This window comes from Mercenaria mercenaria, chromosome 2 (genome assembly GCF_021730395.1).
Source record: "Mercenaria mercenaria strain notata chromosome 2, MADL_Memer_1, whole genome shotgun sequence".
Lineage (NCBI taxonomy): Eukaryota > Metazoa > Mollusca > Bivalvia > Venerida > Veneridae > Mercenaria > Mercenaria mercenaria.
In genome coordinates this window covers 31,652,867-31,678,903 of record NC_069362.1, presented here as the reverse complement: position 1 = coordinate 31,678,903, position 26,037 = coordinate 31,652,867, and the positions used below count along the sequence as shown (strand labels likewise).

Sequence of the window (26,037 nt, the reverse complement as noted above, 5' to 3'; positions counted from 1 at the left end):
ATCACTTAAACATGTACAACTTCAAGTTTCACTTGTATTGTGATAAGTAAAACATCTTATACTGAAAAAAATATTATATTGTGTTGTGAATACATTGTAGGAGGTGATCTTAATATGAACTTGTGTTCTTAAATCGGATGTATCTATTTATAAATAATAGAGAACAATGCGTATAATTCAATTATTGCGTATCGTACACACTCATCTTACAAGAATCTGAAAAGCATGGAGCGATCGACTTTCTGCCGAGTAGTATACTTTTGTAAGAAACAGCACTGGAACAATTCTTGCTTGACACAATTTTCTGGAATAATCAATAGCGAAATATAAGAGACGTAAGTCACGTGACACAAATATCTATAGGGAAAATAATCTAGGTCTTCCTGGACTTCTGCATCACAGTTTTGAAGGCTTAATTAATGTAAACGGTACGTATTCTTAATTTATTACAAGTACTGTAATGTATCGATCAAACTGACATATTTAATTTTACTTTATAATCTTTGCTTTCAATTTGGCAAAACACAAAAATATACACAGAAACAGTGATAAACATATGTGAATTCATTAATGTACTTTCATACAGTGCATGTAAAATGCATATATACATCTTGACAAATGACGATATCTATCAATGAAATATGATATTATATTAAAATTCTTTCACACTCAAGAAATCCAATATACTAACGTTTAGGACATTTTCTGGGTTTGTTTTCTGTAACATTTTCGCAGTCTTTGAAACTAACAAAAAAAAAAAAAAAAAAAAAAAAAAAAAAACAATTAGAGAACATAACGACGTTAAATTATTGTAAGAGAGACATTTGCCTTGAAATTCCAGACCTTGAACTGTATAAATCCGTAACAGAGCTTTACACTCCAGAGAAAATTATTTGGCAGTATGATGCTGTAAGATTCATGCTAGTGATTTGTCTGTTATTTATTTTACAACCGAACATGTGAACATTATTACTTACAAGCTCTCAATTACGTTAGGCAACTTGGATCACTTATTGAAGAATAGATGATCCTGTTGTTTTTTTGCATGCTCAAGGATAATGGGATAGTACGCTATGGTTTCCATCATAGAAATATGCTCCAAATGTTCTTTATGCCCCTTTCTGTATGATGTTTTATTGCGTTTTATTATTTCGTCTTGTTAAAACAGAAAAAAGTGTTAAAATGTCTGTTTCTACAAGTTTTTCGATTAAGAAATAAAGTCATAGTTTGTATGGATATATAAATAGCCAGGGTATGTTTAAACGAGAGCGAAGCAGAAAACTGTTCAATCTGTGTTTTTAAGTCACGCGTTCTCTAGATACATCAAATGTTTCATAGAATAGTTCATTCTACCAATATCAACAAAATCTCGAGGCCCGTTTGTAGCATCTCTTAACTGATGTATCAGCTGACGTTAATGGAGCATTATCGATCTTGGATCACAGCATTGCCCTGTTTCCCACCAATAGTCACTGTACAGATACCGAAACGTAAATCAGAAGTGGTTATCTGTATTCCGTAAACATTCTTCTTTTCTTTCTGTATCCCAAAGATTGTTTGTTTTTTTTTTTAATTTTTCATATATGTTTTCCGTTAACGAGCGTTTTTATGTAGTATATATAGTGCATTTTGTTAGCATTACATATGTTAAAACAGCAGTTTACCTTGAGGGAATAAGTGTGTTTATACTCTTTTGTGACTTTAAAATATGGTCTTGGTTAAGAGTGAGGTTTGATGAGTACCATTAGCCGGAATAAACTCCGAAGTTGTCTTTCTGCCATTGGCCTTTCCAAGGCGTCGCTCCACTAAGTCCCCTTGTTTTATTATCTTAGTTTGCCTATGTTTTTGTTTTTTGTGCAACCTAGACTGGCATCAGTCGTTAGAGTCATTACCTGTAAAGCACTTGGCCATAAAATCCTCTCTGATACCACTTTCTCATAAAATTTACAATATCTCTAGCCTCTGTCTCTAACGACTGGACAAATGCGATCCTGAGCCGGACAAATTTCATACCCTCTGATAATCACTATCTCATTAGAAATCATTGCAGACACGTTCATGATGTAATGTAACCTTTGGCCGACTGCCCAAAGGGTTCAGTAAACAGGTGCTTTGCTTTTATGACTTGGTGAATAAGCCAGAGAGGGATCAATTTTCACTAATTGTAAAATATCCCAGTAAGTGTATATAAAATACAATTTAAATTTGAAATATATAGAAAATGTATTTATCAAAATAGTATCAATTTAATTCTGTTTATGAGTTGTTTGAATCCTTGATAAGAAAAAATGAGGGAAGAGATTTGAAATTGAAAGAAAAAAACATTTTGAAATATTTTTTCAAGATACCTTCAAATCATTTTGTGAATGAATTAAAAACAATTTATTCAATATACCTTCTAAGACTTTTTATTAATTTATATTAGAGGATAGATTAATATCTGCTATAAATCACAAAAATTATTTTCTTATCTATAGTCCCTGTAATTTCATATCTGATTGCAGATTCATGTTAATTAGACTTTAGTGGTCTCTGTCAACGGCATGGTGCAATGTATTACATCAATTATGATTCTGTTTAGATACAAAGTGAAGACATGCTGTGCACCAGGGTGCTAAGTAACAAAATGTAACATATGGCTTGAAAACTGACCAACAATAATTCTAATATATATAGACATGTACATGTAGTTGGCAACTTCAGAAAATCATATCAATCTGAAAGTTTATATGTGCAGAATTGTTTTTCGATCATAGCTAAAATTAAGCCTATTTAATAATAAATTTAAAAGTGGTTTAAGGGATGTGATTTTAACTTTTTCATGAAGATTTTGTATGTAATATGGAAGAAGCAATAGCATATGGACTACAACAACTAGGATATACAAATATTCGTGAAAATCAGAAAGAAGTAGTAGAAGGCTATTTATCTGGAAAGGATGTATTTTTTTGTTCCCCAACTGGCAGCGGAAAATCCTTAACATTCGAAATTGCACCATTTGTGCAAAGCTACCAACGGGATAGTAAAATTCTGCCTGAAATTTGTTGCATTGTTGTGTCACCTCTTGTGTCTTTAATGAAGTCGCAGGAGAAAAGTCTTCTGTCCAGAGGAATAAAGGCACTCTATCTATCTGACCTAGATTCAAAAACCACTAACCATCAGGTCCTTAGTGATGTGTTGAAGGGACAGTACAGCATTTTACTCAGCAGTCCTGAGAGCATATTGGGACATTATAGAAATATTGTATCTGAACTTGCAAAGAAAAATCTACTTGGTTCAGTTTTTATTGATGAAGCTCATTGCATCAAGAAATTGTAAGTATATAATTATAACTCATATCATTGAATATATATATTTTTAGAAGTAAAACAATGATAGTATAAAGGGCGTGTTTCCAACTAGAAAAGTAAAGATGAAAAGTATGTCATATTACATGCTGATATACTGACATAATACTGCTACATAATTGGTTAATTCTTTTTTTGAATTGAAAACAAAAAACACAAGTCAATACACAAGTTCTCTAATTTTCATATTTTGAAAGAAACTAAACATTTCTTCTTACATTTTTATAACCATTTGTACAATAATTATTCAACTGATGTAATGTAAAACAAATATCAAGTATGGAAGTAGCATAACCCTACCATTTTATACAAAAATGTATGAAAAATGCAAATATCCACAGAATGTCATACACTTACCTCACCTTTAATATTCAAAAAACTTTTTTTCAATCTTTACAAGACGAGATAAAAATGTGAAAACCGTAAATATATATTTCTAGTTTCATTTTTCTTGCACTGATTAAAAACTGTAATAAGCTACATTTTTCAAGTTAGTAAGGTTATACTGTCTATTTTTCCAAACGCTCAAAGTATTCGTGGTGTCGGTTTTTAAATAATGATGAAAATGGTACTTCCGGTCTGGGTAACATGCTAAAGTATTAACATACACAAAGCATAAACATTCTTATAATGCTTATTTTTCCTGATGTAAATCGAGATAATTTAAGAGAACAATGTAACTGAATTAATATAATGTATAATTAGTAATTTTTTCAATGTAGAAATATTTGTACCAAGAACATTTTTGCAACATTCAGTGGTTAAGTTAACACAAAACCTACTGTGAATCTATTGCCTCACAGTAAAAAATATAGGATGCAGATGAAATATTTTAAGAAGTACTTGGTATAATTATTAATTGTCTGTTAAAAATAGGCACCTTGTCAATTATTAATGTTCATTCCATTACCCACCCCCCTCACGACTGCAATCATTTTATTAATCATATATGAGCCATGCCATGAGAAAACCAACATAGTGGGTTTGCATCCGCGCAGTCTGGTCAGGATCCATGCTGTTCGCTTTTAAAGCCTAATGAATTTGGAGAAACTGTTAGCGAACAGCATGGATCCTGACCAGACTGTGCGGATGCGCAGGCTGGTCTGGATCCATGCTGGTCGCAAACCCACTATGTTGGTTTTCCTATGGCACGGCTCAATTATATATAAATATTCACAAATATTTTATTTTATTATATCCAAATTTCTTTGACGGAAATCGTTCATCATCTTTCAAAACATATTTCATGTTTAATGGCTAGTGGGTTTTTTCCCAATAAACATAACTTTCTAAAAATAGACTGACTTGTAGCTCTTGTTACAATAAAACTGTATACACAATGATTCATGTCTTCATTTAAATTTTCATAAGTTTTCATACAGTTAGATCTATTGTTACTTTCAAACATTAAAGCAGCATGCCTCCAGACTTGGCTAAAAAATAATCTTTCTTTCAAATTGAAGCTTGGTCATATTATGAATACTAGAATTTTTTGTTTCTAAAATATTTTAAAAGTTCCAAATCAAGAAAAAAAAAAGATGACCGCGTCGGGAATCGAACCCCGGACCGCCGCGGCAATAAATAAATTTTCCTGTCGTCGTAACCAATAGCGCTATAACTGAAGTAGTGAATAATGACTTCAAAATATAGATATTTATAATGGAGACAGTTTACCTGGAGTAAAAGCACACGCTTTTCGATTTTCATGGCAAAAAGTAGTAAAAGCAGCAAATTCTCATGCGTTTCCGTAACATAGTTTGTCAGTAATTAAGTTTTAAAGCCTTCTTAAGAAATTTAGCTTTTATTTCAAGATATCTAAAAAAAAAATTTTTTGTTGAACGATCTGTATGCTGCTTTTAATATGTTGCAACAAATATTTGTTATTTATTCATAAGCCTGAACCCATATAATAAAACAGTTATTGACTCTTGAGCCACTGGATATGATGTGATATTCACTAGAGGAGTGTAATATTGCTATCGCCTCGGTCACATTCTGCAATTCAGTAAAATATTTCCTATCAAAAATAATCATTTTTACAGCATTTTAGTTACCTTACTATCTTAGGCAGTCAAATTCCATAATAAATGTTTCAGAAACAATGATAGGAAATATGTAAATACACTTTCATGTTGATCTTGTTAATAAAATTGCAAACTTATATATGAATTACCTATACATTTTATTCTCCATTTTTGCACATTTCTTAAAGGAAACACAATCTAGTTTAATACTCACATAAAACTTGTATCTTGTTTATGGAGCAGCAGAGTTTATTTTCTCTCAGCTCAACATCTGGCTGGAGTTTTAAGCCTCATTTATTACCTTGTGGTCAGTGGTAATGGCATAACACTGACTTGTTCATTGGGCAATAAATCTTTGTACTGTTAGGACACTGATGAATCCTCATCGAGGTTATGTAAGCCGAAATCGCATTTTATAAGTCTGTTGAGATAAGCCACAGTAAAAGGGAGCTACAGAAAATTTGATATATATTTAAAAAAAAAATAAATAAATAAAATGGGAAATGTTTAATCTCAACAGACTGTGTAAGTCTATGTGCAACCCAAACATACACAATTGTAAGCTGGTTATTAGCATTGTATTTTTATACAACATTCCTTATGTTTAGACGTTGGCAAAACAAATTTTAAGATACCAAAATCATACGTATGTAATGTTAGAGCCTAAAAAATATACAAGCTATTTATTGATCTTGTGAAAAGATATTAGCAATGCTGAGGATTTTTATAGAAAATGATACTTTGAGAAATGCACGTTCCACATCAAATAAAAATTACAACTAGTTAAGTGGGCGGTACTTTTCTTCTCATGTTCTCACAGATACTTGCGCGACAAAAGGTACGGTTGGACAAAAGCAGTGAAATGAATTCCAATACATTTAATATATGTATTATGAAACCACATAAGTAACTCTGGCAACTAGAAAACTATTTTATTTATATTTAGAAATACGAGTGCTTTGGCTGGTGAATTGATAAATGCATCTTTCTTGTTTTTTGCTTGAATTGTATTTTGGGTTTGGTATATTTTCGTCTGCGACAACTAATTCTGGTTATTAAGGAATCCCGTTAGCACCCCTTTAAATGTAATGTGTTGCTCTCGGAGCACCACGTAGGGCACTCGAAGCGATACACGACACGACATACGACAATGCAACGCAAAACGCGATGCGACAGTCGAAACTGCGATCCGACGCACGATAAGCTGGTGCGACATATGACAACTGAACACGGAAATATCGCATTGTCGTACTATCATGTGTCGCGTCTGCATCACGAGAATTTGCAGTAAATATCGAGTTTCGTATCACGATATTGTGTGGCCGGTCCCATTATCATGTGTCGTATCAAGTGTCGCTTCGAATGGCAACGCATTCGGCAAACTAAGGGCAATGGTTCACACTCGAACACAACATTTGACTCGGTACAAGATAAGCAGCTCGATACAAAACAGCGTGAACTGAGACATAAAATTTTATCGTAATGTAAACTTATTACAGAATTACAGGTTTATACCACAATGAATGTCGACGCACTAAACTCAGTGCGAGAACACGACACATGACAATGCTACGGGACACTTAACACGATGGTCGATAATTCCGGGACATTTGCGAGATAAAATGTCGGGTGTCGCTTTGCATGTTGTGTGCCGCGTCGCATTGTCGTGTCGTATTGAGTGTCATACGTCAGTCTTGGAACGCGACGCATGACATTCGACACAACACCCGCTACGACAAACGACAAGCAACAAGACACACGATACGACTCTGGGCAGTGCGACAACACGAAATTGCTGTGATCATTTGTCGTATGTCGCATCGAATTGTCGTGCGTCACGTCGCAATATTGACTGTCGTATCGGTGTCATATATCCGTTGTGTCGTTTAATATGACACTAACCGGATCCCTCTGGTCATGTAGGACAGTAATTTATTAAAACGTTTTCAATAGTTTACATAGGTAGTATTGAAATAAAAAAAAGAGAACGATGAATTTCCAACAGGTAAATTCACATTCCAAATACGCAGCCTCCTCAAAGCGCAACCCACAACACACACACGCACACATAGACAGAAGTACAGAGGCACAGACAGGACTAAACGAACAATCAAAGGAACATAGTGGGACCTCGTTTGTTTATTCAAGTTAACATAACGACCTTCAGTTAAAAAAGATAAGCGTTCCCGCATATACTTTGGCAGTTACGTCTGTAACATATTCAAAACAGTAGTCTAGCTGCTTCCTTTAATATGAATGAGGTCGAAACTTACAGTGAGGCAAATATAATTCGCCGATGAATCACCAGGAGACGCCTTTTTGCTTACAATATTTTCTTTGCTGATGATAGATTAAGTGGATATACTACAACGTAAGTGGTTAATTGATCGCTAAATGTAACATGTTTTATATATGACGGATTTGCTGCATTTATGTAAAATAGAAACAATAATATAACGTGCTTTGTATCAGTTTACACATTTGTTTTGATATATGGTAAGATAACTTATCTGTTGTCTGTGAATAAGTTTTAATACTGGAAAATGTATCAACTTCCAAAGTTTAAGTAGTAAAATACTGGGAAATAAGTAAAGCGTTTGTTTTCCATTCAATCATTTATGAATGAAAACTACGTAAGAAATAAGGTTTGTTTATTTATATAAACACAATCAACAGCTACTATTTTTTAAATTTAAGAATGACAGCGGATAATACAAAATACGCTCCGATTCCAGAGTGTTTTGCCTGATTTTTGAAACATCACATATAACATGCAAACACAATTTCAGTTTGTTTGTAATTTTGGTTTAGTAACGAGGCTTTACTTGTTCAGTACATTTTACTTGTAGGTAAAATGGCGACAAACGGTGATGACAAACCAGCTGGTCAAGATGGCGGATCTTCGGACACTTCCGGCTTAGCGTCTGGGGGATCTTCTAAAGATGATGACGTCGATGTAGATTTGGCAGCAAAATTCTCCGCCTTCTGTGACATTAAAACTAAGGACCATTTTACCTCAAAAGCTTGCAATAAATTAGTAAAAGATTGTTTCGAAGATCATTTTAAGTTCAAGAAAGTGATTTTAACCAACAGGGTTGACTCTAGTGTGTTTTCAAAGTGCAAAGAGAAAAGTAAACCGTAAGTACGCTATTGAGATTTAATTCATGCATGGCTCACGGGTGCGCCAACTTTAATAATTGTTTTCATACATGAATGTGCATGTTCGAAATTAAATAACAGTTCTTTTCTCTTATCGCTATGTACATTTGTAAGAAAACCAAATGATGATGGGGAAAAACGTGTTAGTCATGTTATAACATATTTTCAAAGTAAGTGTAATGATTTCCTCTTATAACTTATTTTAAGACCAGGAGTGATGATTTCCTAAAAAAGTTCTTGCGTTAAAAAGATACCCTACGAACAAAACGAATACCATGTTCTTACTTGTATTGTGTAACCTACTTACGGATGTGTTAACATATAATTATTAACCCGTGATATTTGGACATATATTGCACACCAGGACCATTTTTAGGAGAATTAATAAATGTTTAAATGAATTATTATTACAAAAGAGATACAACATTAAGGAATCATCTTTTTGTGAAAATATAACGTATATTAATGTGATATTGGTACCAGTGAAAAATGTTTGTTTTGATTTTGAATGAAACGAATGCTCAAATTTACGTCTTTTGTTAGGTGAGTCAAGTAATTGCAAAATATATATATTCATATTCTTAAATATCTTTATTGAAATATCGCTGCTTGATTATAATTTCTATCTGCATATAACAATAACAACTGTTTAACAGCCCGTAATCCTAACTACATTCACACCAGGAAATGGTGTGTACAGTCAGTGCATTCTTCTATTGCATAAATTAACGCCCTCGGTAGGATAAGCTTAGTTGTAAAAAATATATGATAGTATAGATATATGTCTATATTCCATAATGTCAAAAGTAGTTAAAAAAGCAATGATGTTTCATTGTATTGACAACATATGAAACAAGAATCGTAGATTGTACAACCTGTCTACCTTAGAGGTTATATTTGCATACGTTCAGAGCAGTGTTAACTTATACCAGTTGGTCATAGCTCCCTGGAAACAGTTCCCCATTGTGAAATGTTGGGATGTCCTCGTAATTAAAATGAACGAGATAACGAATCAGTCTAAAGGCTCCTTGGATCAATTTTAGGAAGACATAGGAACCTGACTGTATGTGAATTGCCATGACGCTTAACTGATTACTTTAAACGCAATGTCTCTTAACTGTGAAGCATTTATTAGGCAAACACAATTAATTATAATTGATCATTCGTTTTAATTACGATTGGCCTCAATAACATACCAGAATTCAGATGATAAATATTTAGTTATATAGTTTTAATGTAAGATGGATCTACAACTATATCTCACCGAGTGGACACCATTTGCAATCTTTTCACGAGTTGTGTGTGCCCGCGAGTGGAAGTGTTGAGTATGGTGTTTGTGACTGAAACATATTTCTATCTTACATGTACAACAAACAAAATAATATCCTTTTTATTTCATGATTTTCAATGGTTTTAACCACATTATACCCATTTACCTGCACAGCGTTACATGCATTGAGCCAGGACGTCACAATGTCTTGACGTCACGATATCTATGCTGAAAATTGTAAAACAGTTCTATGAAGTTTCAAGATTTCTTTTACAATTTATTACGATAGAGCGTATGCCGTTATGTTCGTGTGGGTATTTACAGACATCTGTATCTTTTCGAAGTACATGTTGCAAAGAATTTTCGATTATTATGCATTCTAATGAAGTTCCGTAGACCAGTGAAAATTAAATTGATATTTTCATTGCTTTGAAACAGATCAATTTCATGTCACTGCAGTCATTGTAGTATTTCATCGAAAAGCATAAAATAAATATTTTATCACTTTCGTAGAAATTGTCAACATTTAAAATTTATTATTTCTCGTTTTAAATTTATCAACCTTCGAAATTGGCAGCGGTGTGCATTTTTACTAAGTATTACAGGAGCAGTTTTTAAATAACTAAGACCTCTAGTTTCAACTACGCGTCAGAAGGGTGAAAAATATTGTCATTTGAAAACATGTAATAAAATTCTTTTTTTCGCAGGCACATGATTGTAAACAAAGGTAATTGTGAGAAATTCCTGCAATTTACTGCACACGAGTTTGCTAAGCTTAAAACAGATAATGACAAGCTGGGTAAAGATGATCCAAAAGTAAACGAAATGTACGAAAAGCTGAAAGAAAAAGTAATACAATCCACAGGACCAAAAATTAAAACTGTGGTAAGTACATGCATGTGAATCAGTTATTTGTCCTTCGTAAAAGTTTTTTTGAGGTTTCACTTCATCCGGTTAGAAAGTGAAATAAATAACATTTTGTTTATAGGTGATGAACGTGATGAATGGCTAGGCAGTGCGAATCTTAAAATATTACCAACTTAGTGTGTGCCTTTAACCAGTTAAAGTTTTGCCACTGACCGTCCCCCCATTTTAGTTTATTTCTTTGTCTTGGTCTCGTTGTCTGTAACCTTTGTTTTGGAAGTGTATTTTGCGTTCATTTTGATAACGTACACATCCATAAAGTGATGTAGAGTCTTAGTTTGCGAAGAACGCGTATATAGAACGTAGTTTTGCCTGCTGGAATTTTGTCCTTAATGTTTACTGGGAAAAGTTAACGTCTAAATGTGGCCTCTGTAACTCTTACTATGTAGGCTATTTCTAAGAAACGTGTATTGTAAATTGACCTTCTTATGCAGTTTTGTATCAACAAGTATTCATATTAGATATACAGCTGATATAAGGATATAAGCAGGCATATTAATGGTATCACAAGCGAAATCCGAGTTTTATACTGAAAAACATAAAAAAAAACTCGAAAACAAAGCTACCGCCTCCACAAGCGCCCTACTCCATATTAGATTTTCATAGTGAAAACTAAAAGCAACGTGTTAAGCATAAGAATCATTCATAAGTGTAGGCCTACATCTGTAAAACAAAAAATTGGTTTAGAAAAGCTTAACTACATATGATACGATACTGAAACTGCTTTATTTGATTAAACGCCTAATTTTACACATAGTATATTCGCCGGCGTTGTACATTAAATTATACCAGATTTATATAGCGCCAAAGGCGCTTTACATAGTTCAAATGCAGCCACACAGGGCGCATAATTCATCCTCTACTAGTACAGACACAGAGCGATCTGACCAGAGGGACAGAGTGAGACAAAGCCCCCACGACAGAGAGATCAGAAATCAGATACAGGCTTATCCGGCTAACTTAGCCTAGCTCGTTTCGAATAGACAGCCTGGTTCTTTAACGTGCCCAGTGTATAGCACTGATACACGCAAGGATTGCCTGGGTTCCTGACCAGTAAACCTCTAGTTGGGTGGGAAACACTGAAAAGCGTTTCTGAAAATTTCCGAGTAGCTGCCGGGGATCAAACCCCGACCTCAGGATTGGAAGGCCAGTGTGCAAACCACTGAGCTATCCGTCCACCCATACGATAGTAAATATGATGTTAAAAATACATATTTCAGAGTCCATTCCACATGCATATAACATCAAAACGCAACAGGCATCATGGCTTTATTCTCCAAATAATTATATCGTGTGATAGACTGACTGTCTTATTTTCATAGTTTAACCTATAGATAACCTTCTGACTCAAAGGTTGATTTTTATCAATCATGTTTCTATGAATATACTGGGAAAACAGATAAGATTTTAGAGCTTAACAGTTATAGAGGGCCAGTGTTATAAATAGAAAAGTATAGTATTATTGGTAGGGACTTGGTTAGAATCAAAGAAAACTATATACTTAAAAACAATGTGCGGTATTTGTGAAGAATGATACTGTTAGTACCTGGCAATGACATTAACATTAGCTAAAGTACCAATATCAAAGAAGTATGGAAGTCCTGGAGGGACAATTGATTTCCATACTTCCCACTTCTTGATTCAGAAGTCGAAAGTCAGGAAGCTGGAAGTTAGAAGTCAGAAGTGCGGAAGCTAGAAGTAGGAAGTAGGAAGTCAAGAAGTTGGAAGTGAGAAGTGCAAAAGTTAGAAGTCAGAAGTGGGAAGTACGGAAATCAATTGTCTCTCCAGGGCTTCCATAAAGAAGTGCACTAGCCAATAAGGGAGGCTTTTGCTTGTTCTGAGCAAGGAGAAATAAAGGATGATGTTGGTGTAAGTTTTCCTTCGTTGGATACACAAAATATCTAGTAAGAAATGACAACAAATTAAGTTATTTCTAATAAAATGAAGGTGTTGTAGCTAACCTGAGCTCAAAATGTTCAAAGTGAGTTAAACATATAAAATATTGTTTACATCCAGAGGCCACAGCTTCTATCTCAACTTCAAAAAACTTTAACGAAATTGTTGTTATGAAATATACGCCAAGTTCTAAACAAAGTCTTGTCAGAGAACAAGAAGGAGGTCATTATGTCGGATCATAGCAAAAAACATGTTTAACACTGGATGTCTTACTTTTTACACGATTCTTATTGTACCCCCCGACAACAAAGTTGTAAGGGGGGTATACTGGTTTCAGGTTGTCTGTCTGTCCGTCTGTCTGTCCGTCTGTCTTTCCGTAGACACAATCTTGTGCGCACCATCTCTCCTCATCCCCTTGACACAATTTAATGAAACTTCACACAAGTGATCAGTAACAACAGTAGTTGTGCATGGGGCATCTAAGGTTCTTTCAGAAAAAAAATTGCAGAGTTATGGGACTTTGTTTTTTGTTACTATACTATATACATAGACACAATCTTGTGTGCACCATCTCTCCTCATCCACTTGACACAATTTAATGAAACTTTACACAAGTGATCAGTAACAAAAGTAGTTGTGCATGGGGCATGTTAGGTTCTTTCAGAAAAAACAATTGCAGAGTTACGGGACTTTGTTTTTTGTTACTTAACTATATACATAGACACAATCTTGTGCGCACCATCTCTCCTCATCCCCTTGACACGATTTAATGAAATTTCACACAAGTGATCAGTAACAACAGTAGTTGTGCATGGGGCATGTTAGGTTCTTTCAACGATAAAAATTGCAGAGTTATGGGACTTTGTTTCTTGTTAACATACTATGTACATATAGTCTGCATATGCAGTCTGGTGCGCGCCTAATCTTCTGAACCCTTGCACACAATTTAATGAAACTTCACACAAGTGATCAGTACCAACCCTAGTTGTGCATGGTGCATGTTACGTTCTTTTAGATAAATATTCTGCATAGTTATGGGACTTTGCTTTTGTTACTATACTGTATACATACAGTCCACATAATTATGCAATCTTGTGTGCATCAAATTGCAATGTACTGTGTCAGTGCATGCGGGGGGTACATTCATCACCTTTAGTGATAGCTCTAGTTAAACCTGGTTAGAATGTTTGTCTTCGTGAATTCTTAGACAATCTGGAAACTTGGTAATTAATGTCAAAAACTAGGACACTAGACTAAACTGTAGAAAAACGTTGCCAATTTTTTATATATGATTTGTGTGATCTAGCCAGAATATTTACCTTGTTGACACTAGAGGCCATATGTTCTACCTCGTGTATATTAAACATGGTCAGAATGTTTGTCTTTATAAAATCAGGACCGTCATATAGATCAAATACTATGACTCGAGGTCAAAACTTAGAAACAACTTTCTAACAATTTAGAAGCCATCTGTGTTGACACTTAGTCAAAATGTTTGTCTTTATAAAATATTAGCTAAATAGAAACTAGTCAAAAACTAGATTACTAGGTCAAACCATAAAATCTTTGAAACAACTACATTGGTGAAACTATTAGAATATATAGGCCATGTTTAAAACTGGGTCACTTTGTAAAATGAACGTTAATAACAAACCGGAGGCCAAATGTTCTACCACTTGGGCAGAATGCTTGTCATCCTCAGGGCTAGGGCAGGTTATAAAAGGTAAGTAAAAATAGGTCTGGCGATACAAGATAAAGATACGGGATTTTTTGGCCATGTTAATGTATGTTTCTGATCGAAAGCTTGACTATGGAACATGAAAACGTAAAAGCTCATTCGCCAAATAGTTATGTACAATTTTAAAAGCATAAATGACTTACTAATATAAATGTGGCATAAAGACATATCTACCTAAAGCTAGTAAAAACTGAATATATTTACTAGTAATCGTTCTTGTGGAAAATGTTGTGTTTTCTTCCAAAATATTTTAAAATATTAATTCAAAATGGTCAAAATTTTATGCTTTATCTGACGAAATCGCCCATTTCAAATTAGTATGCCATTATCTAAATGTTTTCTCCTTCCAGAAACCGTCAGCCACAGGTAACGTGCAAAGACTGACAGATACCACCAAATACACTGGGTCACACAAGTTACGTTTTGACGAGACAGGTAAAGGGCGTGGCAAGGCGGGACGTTCTGATGAGGGCAAGAAATCAGGATATGTGGCAAATTACAAGGGCGAAGGAACATTCGAAGAAAATGAGAACTGAGAGTGAACACTTTAAAGCAGAGGACAATCCAACAGGATGTCTATACAAGAATCATATTGTCTAATAAGTGGAAAAACTGACTCATTCCAAATATTTGTATAATATAATTGAACAGGCGAGTATTGACATCAACCAAACATCGACTGTTTTGTGCAATACTTTTCGATCACGGTTAAATTTTTTCCTTAATAACTTAGTATATTGTTCAAAGGCGAAGCGGCTTATATCTGCTGTGTTTTCAACTGTATAAAATTCGAAAGTGGAAGGTGTGCTAAGAGTTGAAAGTTTTGGTTTGATCATGGAAATCGGAAAACAAGCCTTGCTTTCGGTTAGTTGCTACTATTTCAACAGTATGGTTATCATCAGAAGTGTATACCAGTAATATATTAATACCCTTTATACGATTATGTATTCATAAAACCACAAAACTCTTCAGGTTGTGTTTCATACTTAAATATAATAGCTTTAGTATCAATTGTTCATATAGATTTGTAACATCCTTGTCCTAAACGTAAATAGCAACCAAAGAAATTGGGACTATTGTTGTCTACTATACTCAGGATTTTATTGTATTTGTCGTTCATGTAAATATGTGCAACATTTCAGTACCATATAGTGATCTTACGTCAAAATTATTGTTCCTGTTACCGTATTTCCAATGTGTAACAGATACTGTCTATACCATAAGGCCTAGCAACATTAAAGCCGTATTACGCGCTAGAATACATAACTTGATAATAGCTAGGTTAACGCGGCTTCGTTGTGCCTTCTGACCATAATGGCTCGTGTGACATTTTGAAACTAGTTTGCCACTGTGGTCACAGGGCACACCCATCCGTTTACTGACCCTTTAATTATAAACATTGATATAAGGTTCAAGGTCAGAACACTCTGACGTTTCGCCAGGGACAGGAAGTATGTGTGGTACACATTCCAATATTAGCTGACATGTTATTGGTACACGGTCCAATATTAGCTTAGCAAGTTCAAATGGTATATGTTTAATTTAACGTAAAATTGTTCCTATATTTTACAAGGTATACAATAATTAAAGTTAAAGTATATTGCAAATCGGGATTTCCAAACGCTGAAACAAAACATATGTACTGTATTTTTTCTGCACTCTAGTTACATTTTAAGTCATTGTCTAATAACAACTCCAAAGCATTAACAGTAATATTGTTGTATGTTTATTTCAGAAAGGAAAAGTGAACATCAATGCTTAGATTTATGATATTTTCATATAGAAAAAGGAACTGTTTATGTAACTCTCTCTTTTACATAGCTGTTACATTATGTATAAGTGTGCGAAAAAATATTTATCAGTGTAAAGTTTAAATATAAATTTATAAAGTGATGATGTATTTGTATTTCTACCATTATGCATTTTTAGCTCACCAGAACTTTGTTCAGGGTGAGCTATTAGTATAAGTGGGTAGCCCGGCATCTGTCGTCCTGCGTCAAAATTTTTACTTAAAAATGTTCCCCTCTTAAACTACTGGTCAGAATTACACCAAACTTTAGCAGTAGCATCCTGGGATAGACCTCTATCAGATTTATTCAAATGGTCCACCTTGGTCCCTTTTAGGGACTACCAGAGCTAAAAATAGAAACCACCTTTAAAGTACTTCTCATGAACCGCTTGATGGATCTTCGTTAAAATTGGTCTGTAGCATTATTATAAAGTCTTCTACAAAGTTGTTTTTTTTTTCAAATGGGGCACTTGAACCCTTTTGGGTCCACTAGAGCTGAAAAGATAAATACCTTTAAAAGACATTTTCTCACGAATTGCTTGATGGATCTTCATCAAACTTAGTTTTTGGCATCATTATAAGGTTGTCTCCCAATTTTGCACTTGGCCCTTTTCAATGGCCGCTAGAGGAACTAAGATTAGAAATACCTTTAAATGACTTATTCTCCTGGACTGCTGGATGGATCTTCATCAAACTTGACCTGTAGCATCATTATAAGGTCCTCTCCCAAGTTTGGTAAAATAAGGGCGCTTGGTCACTATTTGGGGCTAAGAGCTAAAACTAGAATTATGAAATACCTTTAAAAGACTTCTCACGAACAGCTAGATGGATCTTCATCAAACTTGGTATTTAGCATCATTATAAGGTCCACTCCAAAGTTTTGTATATGGCCTCTGGCATCACTATAAGGTTCTCTCCCAAATTTGATCAAATGGGGCCACTTGACCCCCTTAAAGGGCCGCTATATCAAAAAATAGGAATACCTTTAAACGACTTCTTCTCAAGAACTGCTGCATGGGTCTTCACCAAGCATGGTTTGTAGCATCATCATAATGTCCTCTCCTATGTTTGTTCAAATGGGGAAGGTCGGCCCTATGTAGGGAACGCTAGTTCTAACAATAAAAATAGCTTTTAACGAACTTAATTTGTAGCATCATTATAAGGTCATTCACTAACAGGTTTTAGTTTGGGGGCACTTGGTCCTTTTAGGAGCTGCCAGAATAAAAAACAGAAATATCTTTTAATACCATCTTCCCATGATTTCCTTGATTGGTCTTCATCAAACCCGGTCTAGAGGATCATTATTAGGTCCTTTCTCAATTTTGTTCCATTGGGAACACTTGGCCCCTTATAGAGCTAAAATAAAAATGCATTGAAAAGACTTCTTCTCATGAACAGCTTGGTAGATCTTCATCAAACTTAGCCTGCAGGATCATTACAAAGTCCTTTCCTTTCTCAATTTGATTCAAATATGGTCCCTTATAACTTATAAGGGTCGCTAGAGCTAAAAAAGAACTTTTAATGACTACTTCTCATAAACCGTTGAATTTGTTTCGTGAAACTTAGTCTGTAGCATTATTATAATGTCTTATGTCAAATTTATTCAAATGGGGCACTTTGGCCCTTTTTGGACCCCTAGAGTGAATATAGAAATGTCTTTAAATGATTTCTTCTGATGGTTATGCGTTTTTGGTGTGTGACAGCAAAATATAAAAGAAACCTTAAAATAAATTTTGTTTTAATGAACAACTCCAAGGATTTTCACCAAAACCAGTTAGAAGCAAAGTCAGATGATTAACGTTTTCTTCAAGTGAGCGACATAGGCTCATTTGTGCCTCTTGTTTCTCATATATGTAATTCTTTTTGTAAATTTAACGTATACTTGTTATTCGAATTTCGTTGTGTACTAATTAATAAAATAACAACTGTGTTTTGTTAAAGACTAAAAGTAATAGATACATCCTTATCATCCCTATCACCTTTAGAAGTTTCGACTACCTCTTGTTAGCATTCATGTAGTACATAAATATTTATATAGGATTAAGTGCTATTGTCGCTAATATTAAATTATCCATTTAAATCAAAATATAGAATTATCTGTTATATGGTCAGTTTCATAATACATATAGTGCGTTTTATTTGACCTGGCGGGGCGGAGTTAATCTGCGGCTTATGCAAATATGGTCATCTTAAAATACGAACAAAGTAGGTAGAGCCACAGTGGTTACAGTGTAAGGTAGATGGCCAGTGAATAAGAAATCAGGCTGCCGAATATACTACATATCATACACAATAATGCAGTTGTTCGTCGCGAAACACCGCACCGCCAGGTTGATTAAAATGCACTATAATAAACATTCAAACAGAACAAAAAAAAGCAACAACAACAAAACAACGCGGCAACGCAAGGATACCAGGTTTTAACCATTTATCCATTATATTGGCTGTTCTAAATACAGTACCAACATGAGTCTTCAAATAATACTATCAGGCATCGAGCTTGGTGACAATGCATGTCAGTCTGCACTAGATGTATTGTCCGAAACCTGCCCTCCTACTGATTTTAACTGATCGGTCCTAAATGAAATCTATTCTTTATCTCCTCTTAAGGTACCTATATCCCAATACTTAATTCAGCTCATTTTTTTTCTATTTTAGTGAAAGCGACCTTGGGCCCAACAATCCAAATAAAATTCTAAAGTAAAGTTTTCCTTAAGCTTGTTATACACTCACCATTTTTATTAACAGTGATCATGAACCTAGTGCCCCCAAATGCAGCTTAAATTTACTGTCCTGATTAGCCATCTAAAGGCACTGACCTCCAGATTTGGCTAAAAATAATCTTTCTTTCAAATTGAAGTTTGGTCATATTATGAACATTAGAATGAGTTTTTGATTCTAAAATGTTTTAAAAATTCCAAATCAAGAAAAAATGATGACCGCGTCGGGAATCGAACCCCGGACCGCCGCGGCAATAAAGACATTTCCTCGTCGTCGTACCCAAAAACGCTATAACGGAATTAATAAATTATCATTTCAAAATATAAATATTTACCTTGGGTAAGCGTTACAAACGCTTTTCATCGTTAAAAGTAGTAAAAAAAAATTCTCATGTGTTTCCGTAACATATAGTTTGTCAGTAATTAAGTTTTTAAAGCCTTCCTAAGAAATATAGCATTTATTTCCCGATATTAAAAATATTTTTCTTTTGTTGTCGAATGATCTGGAGGCCAGTCCCTTTAAATTGCTAAAACTATTTCTCTCAATTTGGATTGAATCGATACCCGTCCGCTACCCGTACGTTTTAAAATTTCTTCTTTCAAAAAGGTTTTAAAGACCAATGCCTTTGCCTACTGTGCGGTGAATTTTCAAATACAGAGCAATATTTCGTCATAGTGTCCTTGACCTTTCTGGTCCTTAATTCAATATCAATCGTGTTTTAACTATAAGTCTCATATAGGCAAAGTTTCATTTCAACTTATCAATAAAAACTGAAATAACTGAGTGGAAAGTGTTTTCTCCTTCTATAAACTGCGAAATTGACCGTAACCGTAGCTGCCCAAAATACAACCCTAAGCTAGATATTCATAAAACCTTGCTATATACCTAGTTCAGTGGCAAGATGTCAGTCTGAATTAAAGATACTGACCGGACCCGACCAAATTTGAATAACATAACATCGGTCAGTGTCGAACTTCTCCTGTATTCATTTTTGTGAAACAATCTTTTCCAGCCGTTTAGAGTTCGGTTAGAATGCCGCATGTTCTGCCAAAATGTTGGATATCTTATCCAATCAAGACATGTGATTTAATTCAAGTAAGTCGTATATCACGTATATTTTACGTACATTATCAACTTTTTAGTTTTTACAATTAGTTCATTCTAAAAACTCGAACATATGCGACCTAACTGAAGAAACTTGAAGCCTGAGATGTGTAACAAAAAGTGTACCCGATAATGCTATTTCAGCTTAACACGTGTGCAGGAAATAGTGTGGATCATTTGATTTCAATGTCCTGAAAAAGGGTTTGTGTTTCTACAGAAGCCGGACGTCAAAAATAATCCTTTCATAATAACTACTGTTAACGTCTTGATTATTATTTACATCTTATGTATGTGGAGTGAATACACAAAAACACAGAAACCTGGTGATTTTCATTGATACAAGCCGGGAAGATTTATCTCCTTTTTCCGTTACAGTGACGTTTAATTCCTAATTTTTCTAATGCATTAGCAAATAAATAAAATTTATTGGGATATCCTTTGGATGCAACCAAGCAACATAATAATCATGAGAGGTAATGAAATATGCAACACACCTCTTGATCCCCCAGCTTAACCCTTAGCCTGCTGGCGGTGATTGGTTTTGCCTTTGCGACCAGTGCAGGCTGATCATGGTCTGCACTGTTCGCTATTCAGTCAGTTAATTTTCAGTGAACACCCCTTCGAATAATAAATGGTATTGCCCAAACTGAATGATGGAACAGTCCATTTTAGAAATTTAGCAGGCTAAGAGTTAAAGAGAATTCCATTCAATTAATATTGAATGGACTCCAAGTACGGGGAGATATTTTAAGATCGCCACACGGTACTTTGTTGATTGAGTCCGTCCACGAGGTTTGATTGATTGTTTTATTTTGTTGGGTTTAACGTCGCACCTGCACGATTATAGGTCATATGGCGACTTTCCAGCTTTGATGGTTAAGGAGGGTCGCAGGTGCCACTCCGTGCATTATTTCATCACAAGCGGGCACCTGGGTAGAACCACCGACCTTCCGTAAGCTAGCTGGATGGCTTACTCACATGAAGAATTCAACGCCCCGAGTGAGGCTCAAACCCACGTCGATAAGGGGCAAGTGATTTGAAGTCAGCGACCTTAACCAATCGGTCACAGAGTCCCCCAAGGTTTGACTGAATCTGTTCATTAGAACAAACGAAATGCGCAACACCCCATACGGCCGCTAGCATAGGCTTAAGCGGAATTTTATTAAACAAATGTTGAATAGATTCCGTGATAGGTATAACAATACTGAAAGTACATGGAGACTTGGGATCGTGGAGTCCATTCAATATCTATGTAATAGAATTCCGCTTAAGCTGGTGCTTGGGGGCATGAGTGTTGCACTTTCCATTACATCTCATGAACAGACTCAATGAAACCGAGTCTGCTATGATTTTGCTTTGGTTGCATTCTATGCTTCCAAAGGATCTTTTTACAGGTTTTTATTAACTATTACAGCATCAATATTTAAGTGCCGTGTGGCGGTCGTAAAAGTCTCTCCGTACTTGGATTCAGTGACTTTCCTTTATGTTATACTTCGTTGCATATATCATTATGTGATAGTTGTCTTTTGTCTACACCAAAAAACTTTAAGACGGGAAACACATACATTGTTTAGAACTCTGTACTCAACAAAGACTATTGGGTTTGTAGGAAAAATAACATTGTGTATCTGATCGTTTCTAGTTACTCGATTACTTGAGCTCATTGTTTTGTCTGTGTTAAGGGGCTAAACATTACACCGACACAGTTACAGGACCTTTTGTGACTTTCCACCTTTTGATGGCACAGATTGTCCCCAAATGCACCTCAAGACATGGGCAATCACCTGGATAGGCACCATTACCTGAAGTACCAATAACACGGAAGTGTGACAGACAATAAAGGAAATACCAGTTTGATCCGTAAAAAAGTTTAGAGCGTAAGTGATTCAGTAAATTGCAAATGACAAAACAAAGTTTATTTCTAACAAAATGAAGTCTTTCTTTCTTATAAATTTGACCGAATATACATGCATTTTAGAAACTTAAAGATATCGAATGGTCATCTTTTACTGAAATATTTTATCGTTAGATATTTAATTCAATTGTATAAAGTCCTCATAAAATGTATTCAACTTACTAAGTATATGAATTAAGTTTGCATATAGAGCTACATTCATAAGAATATGTCATGCAGTATGTAGTATATAGTAGTACACATTTATACTGCGTTATCTATACATACATACCTTGTGTACTATATGAAGTAGCTGTTCATGTTTTAGATATGATATTTGGATCTAATATACCTTAATGACTCACCTTTAATATGGATACACTCATTCGTCATATATGAGCCGTGCCATGAGAAAACCAACATAGTAGGTATGCGACCAGCAAGGATCCAGACCAGCCTGCGCATCCGCGCAGTCTGGTCAGGATCCATGCTGTTCGCTAACGGTTTCTCTAATTGTAATAGGCTTTGAAAGCGAACAGCATGGATCCTGACCAGACTGCGCGGATGCGCAGGCTGGTCTGGATCCTTGCTGGTCGCATACCCACTATGTTGGTTTTCCCATGGCACGGCTCATATATATCACTCTTAATAATTATAAACGGTTTATTGGGAAAAGCTATAATTACCTTCATGCTAAATTTTCCGAAATGATAGCTAGCTACTTCTGCACACCTGTGTATCTGATACAAGAGCTATCAGTAATCTGATGTATGCTCCCCGAATATATCATGAACATCAGTTACTAAAATAACAAACCTTAAACATGGTTCTTGGATAATAAGTTTAATAAAAATATATTCAGTACTTACAATGTTATAAGAAATACAATTATTCAGTACAAACAAGGTATGAAAATGTAAATTTAAGTGCAAAAAGGGGAAGATAAATCAATAATTATCTAGGAGTGAGTTATGTTTGCACTTCATCTCATTGATACTTAAACTAATTCAAGATCCTCGAAATTCCATCTTGTATCTACATAGCGCGGGGGTGGGGGATTCAATTCCATTTGTTACGTTATACTTGGTTACACTGATGAACATATATGTCAATATAAACGGTAGTACATGTATGTTTTGACAATATTAAAACGCATTCCATTTGTTTGCATAGATTACTGGGTGGGGTGCTTATATTGGGCTATATACATATGAAAAATGTGGAAGTGGTTGCATTTATAAGTTGGGTTGTTTATTATGAGGTATATGGTAATACATTTGAACCTCAGACCTCTAGATTGACAGACATTATTAATTTCCACAGATACTTGACTGTAACAAGTAAGAAAATATATGTTTCATTGAATTCAACAAATCAAGAAAAACTTGAATTTAAATTGAAAAATGTAATGTTTAACACTTGTTGCTTATAGAAGGTTTATATGCTCTTATTCGGAGCCATGTATCATATAGACAAGGCAGGTAGGAAGTTTAGGCAGTTACATTGAAGACTTGCCATAAAGTCATCTGTCAGAGTTGAAAGGCTCTGATATATTTAAATCTTGATGATATATACACTTCATTTCTCGTCTCTGAATGTTAAATAACATGTCAGAGAAGACACAAAATTTAAATACATGAATATAATTCACCATACAGTTATAACGTTATACGTCATTTGCTCATGTATGGTTATATTTGTTCTAGTTACATAGAGGATATTTGTTTGTTTGCAGTGAGATATCAAAATATATCATCACCGATAAGGGAGACAATTGAATATTTTCACGAAGGCGGAGCCTGAGTGAAAATATCAGAATTGTCTCCCTTATCGGTGGTGATATATTTCGATATCTCACTGCAAACAAACAAATTTTCTTTTTATTTTATGCTAGTTTGTGAAGATCAACGAATTTTCTGTTTATTTCGTGCATAAATGTTCATATAAATCCAATATTTCATGACGAAATTCGGATTTATTTAAGCTACCGTGTTACATATGATACATCCGCTAAATTACCATGGACACTTAGGCACATTAATATCGAATATTGGTGATTAGGTTCATTAAATCAACACGACGCCATTTTGTTTTTAAAAACAAAACTGCATTTAAATATTTTGTGTAAAAATACACAGTCCGCGGCTAACAGATACATTGACAAATGTCGGTAGTTAAGTAGAAGCATATTTAAAACTTTTCGGGTCAATCCGTCAGTTCGTTGAATAACCGGAAGCTTGCTTTGTTTACCAAAACACACGCTGAATGTCAGATAAAAAAAACCACACGAACAATCTAAACAACTGTGGAATATGCGTAAATCCATGGAAAATCAAGCTGCAGAATTAAATATCATCATAGATTCAATAGAAATAGCTAGGAAATATTGATCTAGGAGCTGCATAGCATAACAAAATGGATGGAAGATCCAAGCTGGGCTTGGAGTTGGAGTGGGAAAGTACTTCGATGAAAATGCTGGCATATTACGTAAGGTTGAGTTGATGTCTTGTGATAATTAACTAAGACAACAACCAACTAAATGTGCTGTCGCCAGTAAAATCTACCACACGATAGTGAACCAATGGAAAAAAAGTAGAGGAAACACACATCATCTAGCTACATGAATGGCAAGGCCTAGCAACCAAGCTGACAAAGGTAACATTATTTCTTTTACAAAGGAGAAGGTTCACTTTTGTCCAAAAATGGCCTAAAAACTAAAAGTCTCAAAATGGAGTGAAGAAAAGTTTTCTTTCATCAAGAAGAATTAATATCTGACATAAACGAAAATACTTTTAACATTAAGGGTATGGGAAATCTTCAGTTCTTAACCAAATTTTTAAACAAATCTGAAATTTTCATTATGAGCACAGCTGTCGACCGTAATTAAAAAATGACCAAAAATTCTGTGGAAGAAGCTGGACCTATCATGCAGTGATTTTTTTTGCCATTTTGGGAAAGCGTCCGCGTCCAGACGATTTGGGAAAAATAGCGTCGTTTTCATCCTAATTGGGAATTTTGTGTAACATAAAAAATTACAATAACCCCTTTCCTGGATCTATTGAGTTACACTAGAGTGTGTTCTATCTAAAACATGATACAGTGGCCTGATCTGAGTAACGAGGGTTGTTCAAAGGCACACACTCGGGAAACAAATTCAACCGAGTTACAAAGAGTTCTCCTGACTCTGACATGGAAACGCACCGATTCGCGATTCAGCGGAGTTTCCTCAGTCAGAACAGGCGGGAAAGTTCCCCGTGAAAATCTGAATCCACAAGGCTTTTGCATCCTGGTCGTGGGCCAGTTTCTGTAAGTCCTCTTTTTTTTTTTCGATTTCGTAACCCAGAAATTGGAAAAGGGTTATCCTTCACCTTAATACATTCTTCTGGGATTGTTTGCCCGGATGTCGCTTTTAGTATGTCAAACAAAAATTATACCATTTTTTAACCCTTGTGTATGAAAAATGGGGAATTCTCTTTTTAAAAAAGTATTATTGGCTAACACAAAATTTTGTAGATTGTTCAATACGCTTTCAGATTTGGGTTTTTGCTTATGAAACTTTTCAAAATCAATTAAAGGCGATGTAACCATTTTTAAAATTTTGACGATTTCTCCCCAAAATTTGGGTTAAAATTCCCACCCACCCAGCAACTTTTTCACCTTTTTTGATAAGCCCCTAAAATTTCAAAATTTTTTTATTTTTTAATAAACATCATCAAATAATTGTATTAAATTCACAATTTTTTATTTTTTCTGAAAAATTTAAACTCTGAAATAGTTTAGGTTTAAGAAACGAGAAAAAATGTAAAACATAAAAATTTCAATGCTGTTTCTTAATTAACCGAGTTTAAAGTTTTTCATTCGAAGGTTTTGGGTGATCAATATTTTTCTTTCTTTTTATATGTCAAAGTAAAGCTTATTGATAATTTTTACTTTTAGTTGATAAAGAACTTTAAAAAGTAACTACGTAACAGGGGCCCCTCAAATTTCCGCCTTGAAAAATTAGCAACATTTAGAAAATTCAAACAAATTTCATTGTATGCTTTTTAATTTGAATAACCATGTTTACTGAACATACACGCATGACCCCCTTTAATTTTTTGGACTTAAATATGTTACTATTCTCAATCATAGAATGTCGACAAACACGTAAAAATGATTCATCTTTCAGTTC

At 34.6% G+C, this 26,037-nt stretch overlaps 2 protein-coding genes across 6 annotated transcripts in view; both read left to right on the top strand.

Annotated features, from left to right (window-relative positions):
- LOC123563638 (tubulin polymerization-promoting protein family member 2-like) overlaps nt 1-26,037 on the top strand; it is a 132,556-nt gene that overhangs the window by 22,723 nt on the left and 83,796 nt on the right. The gene's annotated exons all lie outside the window — the stretch shown is intronic.
- LOC123563633 (tubulin polymerization-promoting protein family member 3-like) lies at nt 9-18,077 on the top strand. 4 transcript variants are annotated; one of them, XM_045356536.2, is made up of 4 exons: nt 9-428; nt 8,221-8,509; nt 10,508-10,685; nt 14,709-18,077. In XM_045356536.2, exons 2-4 carry the CDS (start codon nt 8,226-8,228, stop codon nt 14,892-14,894), a joined length of 648 nt encoding a protein of 215 aa, XP_045212471.2. In that variant the 5' UTR covers nt 9-428; nt 8,221-8,225; the 3' UTR covers nt 14,895-18,077. The 4 variants fall into 4 exon arrangements, with proteins under 4 accessions (XP_045212471.2, XP_045212472.2, XP_045212473.2 ...); XM_045356537.2 differs by lacking the exon at nt 9-428 and adding an exon at nt 5,974-7,742; XM_045356538.2 differs by lacking the exon at nt 9-428 and adding an exon at nt 7,737-7,867.

Excerpts from the sequence above, each read along its gene's own strand:
- LOC123563633 (XM_045356536.2), top strand. The coding sequence starts at position 8,226 with ATGGCGACAAACGGTGATGACAAACCAGCTGGTCAAGATGGCGGATCT. Across the intron at positions 8,510-10,507 it reads TGCAAAGAGAAAAGTAAACC|GCACATGATTGTAAACAAAG; the intron begins GTAAGTACGCTA and ends TTTTTTTCGCAG. Across the intron at positions 10,686-14,708 it reads GACCAAAAATTAAAACTGTG|AAACCGTCAGCCACAGGTAA; the intron begins GTAAGTACATGC and ends TTCTCCTTCCAG.